General features: G+C 52.8%; 1 protein-coding gene across 1 annotated transcript in view; it reads right to left on the bottom strand.

Moving 5' to 3' along the window:
* Positions 1-7,007, bottom strand: part of LOC122547519 (phosphatidylinositol 4,5-bisphosphate 3-kinase catalytic subunit gamma isoform-like) — a gene marked incomplete at its 3' end in the record, with an annotated part of 9,938 nt that extends 2,931 nt beyond the window's left edge. The window contains exons 1-2 of the mRNA XM_043686134.1: positions 6,911-7,007; positions 4,514-6,489 (exon numbers count right to left, since the gene is read on the bottom strand). Coding sequence (XP_043542069.1) covers positions 4,514-6,454 — 1,941 coding nt within the window. The remainder of the gene's footprint in view (positions 1-4,513; positions 6,490-6,910) is intronic.
* Positions 7,008-8,219: the final 1,212 nt, after the last annotated feature.

The following is an 8,219-nucleotide window of genomic DNA, read 5'->3' on the forward strand; positions in this document are numbered from 1 at the left end:
CTTGCCCATGTCCACAGAACCGCCTGTCCGTCCCTCTAACTAGAGAGTCCCCTATAACTAGCGCTCTCCTCCTCTCCCCCTTTCCCTTCTGAGTCTCAGTGCCACAGACCCCTTCACTGCAGCTTACACCTGCAACGCTGTCCCCCCCAACAGTTTCCAAAGCTGTATATTTATTTTTTTTAGGGGAACGACCACAGGGGAACCCTGCACTGCCTGCTTCTTCCCCTTCCCACCTCTAACTGTTACCCAGCTACCTCTGTTCTCCGGCGTTACTATGTCCCTGTAGCTTCTATCAATCACCCTCTCAGCCTCTCGAATAATCCTCAGTTCATCCAACTCCAGTTCCAGTTCCCTAACTCGTTCGGTGAGGATCAGGATCTGACTGCATTTCCTGCAGACGAAGTCGGCAGGAGTATCGGTGGTCACCCCTACCTCAAACATCCTGCAGGAGGAACATTTCACCGCCTGCGCTGCCATGACTGTACACTTTCTCCAAAAACAAGAACACACCCACTCAAATACTAATCACTTACCTTCCCGCCCAGCTATGCGCTCCAACCTCACTTCCGCTGCTCCCACTCAAATGACCGTTGGTGATTAAAGGGTGAGTATTTATACTCACAGTTCTCCTTCCCGGCTGCCCCTCTGTTTGCCGTCACTTCCTCAGCTGCTCCCGCTCTTTTTGTGAAGAGAGAATAAAAAACACCGCTGCCCGCTACAGGTAAGTAATTTTGAAACAAACTGTCTTACCTTAGCTGTAGTCTCCCGGGTTCGCCTTTACTCGGCCGCTGCTCCCACTCAAATGACCGTTGGAGTGTGTGTGTGTCTGTGTGAGCGTGTGTGTGTGTGTGTGAGTGTGTGGGTGAGGGAGATGAACAATTGGTGAATGCGCGGTGTAGGCAGCCGAGGTCAGATTTTGGGGATTAGCTGACCATCGTTGACAGGGAAGTAGGGGCAGGAAGTATTCACCCAGACACAGGAGGTCCGAGGGGAAGAATGGCCTCACATTCCAGCCATTGACCCATAACAGAGACAGGGGTCTGGGTGGCTGTGATCACTGAGCCATGCCCTCACCATCTCTGGGCTATCATTGAGGGGTGGGGGAGAGACACCGAGACTGAACTAATTGACCCAGCCGTTACCCAGATCAAAGCCCAGGGTCGGGCATTAAACTGGTGATGGGGATGTACACCGCAGTGTTCCAAATATCTCCGATATGGGGTTGTCTGAGTGGGTCAGAGCGGGATAAACATTTGGTCAAGCTGGTGCTGGCTCAACTGGTTTGGGTCGAAGGTCAAGCGCAGCCCATTGGATGTTCCTGCAGAGAACGCAGAGACAGCCCGGTTAACCGCATCAGGTTGTCTTTAACACAGGCCCTCAGGAAGCATCAGGCAACCAAAGGCATCACATCTTAACTTCTCAAGGTTAGAAAATTCTGGAAAAAGGAACAAGGATCCAGGACAGACAGCTCAGTCCCGAGCAAGAGCAGACAGATGGTCACTCCAAGGCTGGAGACTGTGCTGGACAATCAGACACAGTCCTGTTATCGATTAACGTCCAACATCTATGGGTTAATGTGGGAAACCCTGAGACAGATTCCTGAGGGTGAGGGACCCATGGGGATGATTAATGCCCAGTGTTAACCCTGTCTCACAGCCTGAGTCTGTGAGCTCTACAGTCTAACACATGGGATTAAAATGGACACGGACTCGGTTACAGAATCGTTTCTTAATTTTCATCGTTGTGACAATGTCAGTGCCAATAGCCATTAATACACTGGAGAGAGGATTGAGGGAAGAAGGAGTGAATATCATGTGGTTAATATTTGCTCATGATAGAGGGGGTGGGGGTGTTGGGAAGTATGTCTTTAAATCAGTGGGAGTGTAGAGGCCTCATTGGCAGCCTGTCCATATCCGAGACAGACGGTCCTCGGGTTCTGGCAATGCTGGAGATCACAACGGGTCAGATAGCATCCGTGGAGAGTCAGAGAGAGAGAGCAATGACGCTTCATCAGAGTCCTCAGGTTCTGTTCTGGAGTCAATTTGTACTCAATTTGGAAGAGAATGCAGGAGGTTACAGCAGCTTTCGTAACTACAGGAAACGTTCAAAAGACAGACCTTTAAAATTACCCCCCGATCTGGGACGGCATTGGTAAGTCTGAGTGTTCATATGTTGGGAGTTTGTGAAACAGGGAGCCCCTGGTTATGAGACAGAGGAAGCAAAGTGCAGGTTAAGTCCACAGCAGCCACATGGACAGCAGAGGGGACAGCTCTCACTGGAATTCTGGGCACAGGGCGGTAGCAGAGGAATAACGATTAGGGAGCTATTGATCCTGCCCTAATCCCTCCTGGGGGTGTGCCCTGTACCCACACACGCTGGCTGCCGTGGTAACAGTACAGCTGGTGTGAAACTACTGGAGAGAAACCGTGCACAAGGAAGTGATGCAACACCTGATACAGTGTCCAAGCGTGGTCTCCTGTCTAATCGCACAGGGATATACCTCAATGCCCAGTGAGTGGGCCATCTTACACACTGCAGCAACAAACTCGTTATTGGCTTTGCTTTAGAATTCACTCATGAGATATGGGCAACACTGGCTGGACTGTCCCTAGTTGCCCCTTGAGAAGGTGGGGGTGAGCTGCCTCCTTGACCCGCTGCAGCCCATGTGCTGTGGGTTAACCCACAATACCCTTTAGGGAGGGAATTCCAGGATTCTGACCCAGCTACACTGAAGGAACGGTGATATATTTCCAAGTCAGGATGGAGAGCGGCTTGGAGGGGAACTTGGAGGGGAGTGGTATTAAACATAGAACATAGAACAATCCAGCCCTTCGGCCCGCGATGTTGTGCCGACCTGTGAACTATTCTCAGCTCATCCCCCTACACTATCCCATCATCATCCATGTGCTTATCTAAGGATTGTTTAAATCTCCCTAATGTGGCTGAGTTAACTACATTAGCAGGCAGGGCATTCCACCCCCTTACCACTCTCTGCGTAAAGAACCTGCCTCTGACATCTGTCTTAAATCTATCACCCCTCAATTTGTAGCTATGCCCCCTCGTACAAGTTGACGTCATCATCCTAGGAAAAAGACTCTCACGGTCTACCCTATCTAATCCTCTGATCATCTTGTACATCTTTATCACATCCCCCCTTAGCCTTCTTTCCAATGAGAACAGACCCAAGTCTCTCAGCCTTTCCTCATAAAACCTTCCCTCCAGACCAGGCAACATCCTGGTCAATCTCCTCTGCACCTTTTCCAATGCTTCCACATCCTTCCTGTAATGGGGCGACCAGAACTGTACACAATATTCCAAGTGCAGCCGCGCCAGTGTTTTGTATAGTTGCAGCATGATATTGCGGTTCTGGAACTCAGTCCCTCTACAAATGAATCCTAACACATCGTATGCCTTCTTAACAGCACTATCCACCTGGGTGGCAACTTTCAGGGATCTATGTACATGGACTCCAAGATCCCTCTAATCCATCCACCTATGGCTGCGTCTAAGTCATTTATAAAAATAACAGACAGCAGTGGTCACAAAACAGATCCTTGTGGCACACCACTGAATATTTTCCATCAACCACCACTCACTGCCTTCATACAGAAATCCAGTTTCTAATCCAAACTGCTAAATCACCCTCAATCCCATGCCTCTGCATTTTCTCCCACAGCCTACCATGTGGAACCTTATCAAAGGGTTTACTGAAGTCCATGTATACCATGTCAACTGCCCTACCCTCATCTACGTGCTTGGTCACCTTCTCAAAAACTCAATGAGGTTTGTGAGACACGACCTGCCCCTGACGGAACCCCCCCATGTTGACTGTCTGTAGTCAGGAAGCTCCAGAAGCCACATTGGTTGGGGGGGGTGGGTGGAGGTGGTTGATATGAGAAGGTCACAGAGACAGGGAGGGAGAGGCCGGGGGGATTTAGTGTGGCCCAGATCACAAAGGGGAGGTTGTGGGAAACACCAAGAACATACTAGAATAGATGGGCCTAGAATAATGAGGACATGGACAGGGCAGGAGGGACAGATCCATTGCCACGGGTGGGGGTGGTGGTTGTGAGGGTGGCGTTGTGTGTTGGTACAGATGTGGGTTTGGGCAGTTCTGGTAAGTGCAGACCTAAGGCCAGAAGCTCATTTCAGGATCAAAATGGGACCCAAATCTCAGCCCGTTGCCATGGGGATGGATTGAGTCAGTAGCTCAGGAATGAACCTTGGAGCAGGAATCGAAGACAAAATGGCTTTGGTCGACTCAATATCCACCTGACCCAGAGAGATGGGGCTCTCCGTGACTGGCCACATCCAACACTGATGTCAACACATGGTTTCGGATTCTCCGAGAGTCAAGGGGAATGGATCTGAGGTCAAAGATCAGTCACAATCTTATTGAAGGATGAAAGGCCGAATGGCCTTCCCTTGCTCCTGTGTCATTTGGTTTTATCTGCTTCCTGCTCTCCCAAACCCATTCCCGAGAATACCCAGAGCAAAGGGAAACCAGCATCACCTGGACGAGCTGCAGGAGGTATCTCAACAGATGGTCATTGTCCACCTGCTCCAGCCGCTGGACGGAGAGTGTCCTGACCTTCTCATCGGCAATGTCGATGCTGAGCAGTTCCAGTGCGACAGCAATATCCAACTCTGGAGGGTTCCAGTGATCAAACAGCCAGTGCACTTCCTCAACCGCTTTTAGGTCACCCCATTGGACAGTGCTGAGGAAGGTGGGCAGTGAGAGACTGTACTGAGCGCACTCCTCTGTGAACCGTTTCAACAAGTCCTTCTGGGAGCCGCTCAGGGAACACCGAGAGACCTCCTGCACCACTTCCTGTCGCACTGCCACCTCCTCCTCTTCGGATTGGTCAACCCTTGAGGACCATGAGCCCATGCCACTCGGCAGCACCACCGGGTAATTGTAACTGTCCAACAGGATACAGATCGCTGCCGAGTTCTCGATATCAGGGTTTGTCTTGGAAGAGAGTTTGTCCACTTCGTGGGTGACCAGTCTCTCCTCGCGAGACGAGTAGGTCCACATGTGGAGGATGTGCTGTCCTTGCTGAAGGAGTGAACGATGATCGATCAGGAGTAAGTTGACAAAGTAAAGGAGTTTGCTCTTCCCTCTGTGAGCGTCCACGGTGTCCCTAATGTTCTGGGAGCTGGCCTTCCCATCTCTCGAGGTCGAGCTCTCTTGGTCCAGGCCGTACACGGACAGAGCCAACCGCGATCCTTTGGGCAGGTTCTTCACTGCAATGTCAAACTCCAGCCAAGAGTTCCACAAAATCTCCTCGGCCAGAGGCATGGGCTGAGAGTAGGCCGAAGCGAGAACATTGGTGGCGTGGTGAACAGTCCCCTCCACAAATATATTCGGGAGGCTTTTGCTGGGAAGAACGGGAATGTCCAAACCCACAAGCTTGACCCGGAAACGCTGACTGCAATCCCAGAGCGACAGCATCCGAATCTGCTCAATATCTTTGTCCCTCAGGGCCAACTGGTCATGGGTGGTGGTGAGCCCTGTGCACTGATCAACCAAAGGCCAGTCCTCAATCTTCACCTCATCGTCTGTAAGACACGGAGCGGGCACCAGTGCCAGTCGCAATTCCTCTTTATTCTTGATGCAGCGCCTCACCCAGGTGAAGTCAATGAGGGACCAGTTTCCCGTGATGTACTCTTCTCTGCCCCAGACCTTTAAGACGAAGCGATGATCAGCCTCCTGCATCAGTGACCCTCTCTCTGCCATCTTCTGTCTGGACAGGCGGGCCACCATATCCGCTGTGTCGTAAATCCCTACCTTCATCTTGTGGCTGATGGTGTTGTAGGAGATGACCACCACCAACTCCTTGCTGATTTGACTCTGGAGGGTTTTGGGGAGAGGGCAGGAAGCCAGCCAAGGTTCCATTGCGTAATCCCGCCTATCCCGATTGTGGATCTCGGATTTCCGAGACGAGGCGAGTTTCCTTCGGGCACAGGCCACCTCACTGCGCTGCTCGGCAACAGTGCTTTGCATGTCATAGCCAATCAGGTATGCCAGATCCTTCTGGAATATCTCAGCCTCTCTCGTAGCCTTGGGTCGCTGTTTGATGTAAAGGAGACACTTCTGAGAGCCCAGACACCTCCAGTACCTCACTGCGTCGAGTGTGTGCAGGAACTGCTGGCTGTCATAAATCTCATACCAGCTCGCTCCCTTCTTGTAGAGGAGCTGGTGGGACTCGGGGTCAGACAGTCGGTAGATGGAGGGTTTCCCGCTCTCCTGGCTGGCTCTGAGCCAGATGATCAGCCAGAGGCTCCTCACTGTGCTGTTCAGTGACACTTCCACAGTCAGCACCTCATTCCCATTACCGTCAGCTTTCTGAGTGGGCAGCACCACCACAAACTTCATCATCCCTGAGTCAGCGCTGGGCTCCTTCTCTCCCACCTCCTTATCGACCAGGCTTGGAGCTGGCTGTGGGTCCATCGCTCAGGGACTCCCCACACCCTGGAAAACAACCACTAAAACAAGACACACTCTCCCTGCTTCAAAGCAACAGAACCTCTCCTTCCACAGTCACAACAGAAAGAGATCAACCATCAAACTCTCCCAGGACAGGGACAGCATGGGGTTAGGTACAGAGTAAAGATCCCTCTACACTGTCCCCCATCAAACACTCCCAGGGACAGGGACAGCACGGGGTTAGATACAGAGTAAAGCTCCCTCTACACAGTCCCCAATCAAACACTCCCAGGACAGGGACAGCACAGGATTAGGTACAGAGTAAAGCTCCCTCTACACTGTCCCCCATCAAATATTCCTGGCCTGTGCGGTAAACCCAAGGGTAAGAGAGAACCCCAGACAGCAGCAGTGCTTGCTCTGTGATGGTCAAAGGGATGGCGAACAGAGTTTGAAACGTTCCCCGGTCAGAGTCAGACTCACCTGCTGAGCAGAGCTTTAACAGACGGCTGATGTGTGAGGATCTCGGGCGGGCGTTAATCCCTGCTGCTTCCTCATTCCCAGTTAATCCTTTACTCGCTTGACCAGTTCCACAACAATGTTTTGCTCTCTTCAGCTCCGCACCTGGGGAGTATACTGCTCTGCTCCTCCCAATCACTGAGACACTCGCCAACATAAACTGGGGTCTCTGCCTGGCCTGGAGCCCTCGCAGCTATGCCTCAGCACATTAGCTCAGCGCCCAGGCCCAAGGTCTCTCTGGCACACGATCACATGTGTTTACACCCCTTCATCAGTACGTCAACCAATATCCTGGGCAACATTTCCAGGGCTGAGACTGAGGGAGTGCCACACTGTCGGAGGGTCAGTGCTGAGGGAGTGCCGCACTATCAGAGGGTCAGTGCTGAGGGAGTGCCGCACTGTCGGAGGGTCGGTGCTGAGGGAGTGACGTTCTGTCGGAGGGTCAGTGCTGAGGGAGTGCCGCACTGCCGGAGGGTCAGTACTGAAGGAGTGCCGCACTGTCGGAGGGTCAGTGCTGAGGGAGTGCTGCAATATCTGAGGGGAAGTGCTGAGGGAGTGCCGCACTGTCAGATGGTCATTAATGAGGGAGTGCCGCACTGTTGGAGGGTAAGTGCTGATGGAGTGCTGCACTGTCGGAGCGTCAGTGCTGAGGGGGTGCCGCACTGTCGGAGGGTCAGTGCTGAGGGAGTGCCGCACTGTCAGAGGGTCAGTGCTGAGGGAGTATTGCACTGTCAGAGGGTCAGTGCTGAGGGAGTGCTGCACTGTAAGAGGGTCAGTGCTGAGGGAGTGCCTCACTGTAAGAGGGTCAGTGCTGAGGGAGTGCCACACTGTCGGGGGTCAGTACTGAGGGAGCGCAGCACTGTCGGAGGGTCAGTGCTGAGGGAGTGCCACACTGTCGGAGGGTCAGTGCTGAGGGAGTGCCGCACAGTCAAAGGGTCAGTGCTGAGGGAGCGCTGCACTGTCGGAGGGTCAGTGCTGAGGGAGTGCCGCATTGTCGGAAAGTCAGTGCTGAGGGAGTGCCACACTGTCAGAGGGTCAGTGCTGAGGGAGTGCCGCACTGTCAGAGGATCAGTACTGAGGGAACGCTGTACTGTTGGAGGGTCAGTGCTGAGGGAGTGCTGCAATATCTGAGGGGAAGTGCTGAGGGAGTGCCGCACTGTCAGATGGTCATTAATGAGGGAGTGCCGCACTGTTGGAGGGTAAGTGCTGATGGAGTGCTGCACTGTCGGAGAGTCAGTGCTGAGGGGGTGCCGCACTGTCGGAGGGTCAGTGC

This window comes from Chiloscyllium plagiosum, unplaced genomic scaffold, assembly GCF_004010195.1.
Source record: "Chiloscyllium plagiosum isolate BGI_BamShark_2017 unplaced genomic scaffold, ASM401019v2 scaf_10521, whole genome shotgun sequence".
Lineage (NCBI taxonomy): Eukaryota > Metazoa > Chordata > Chondrichthyes > Orectolobiformes > Hemiscylliidae > Chiloscyllium > Chiloscyllium plagiosum.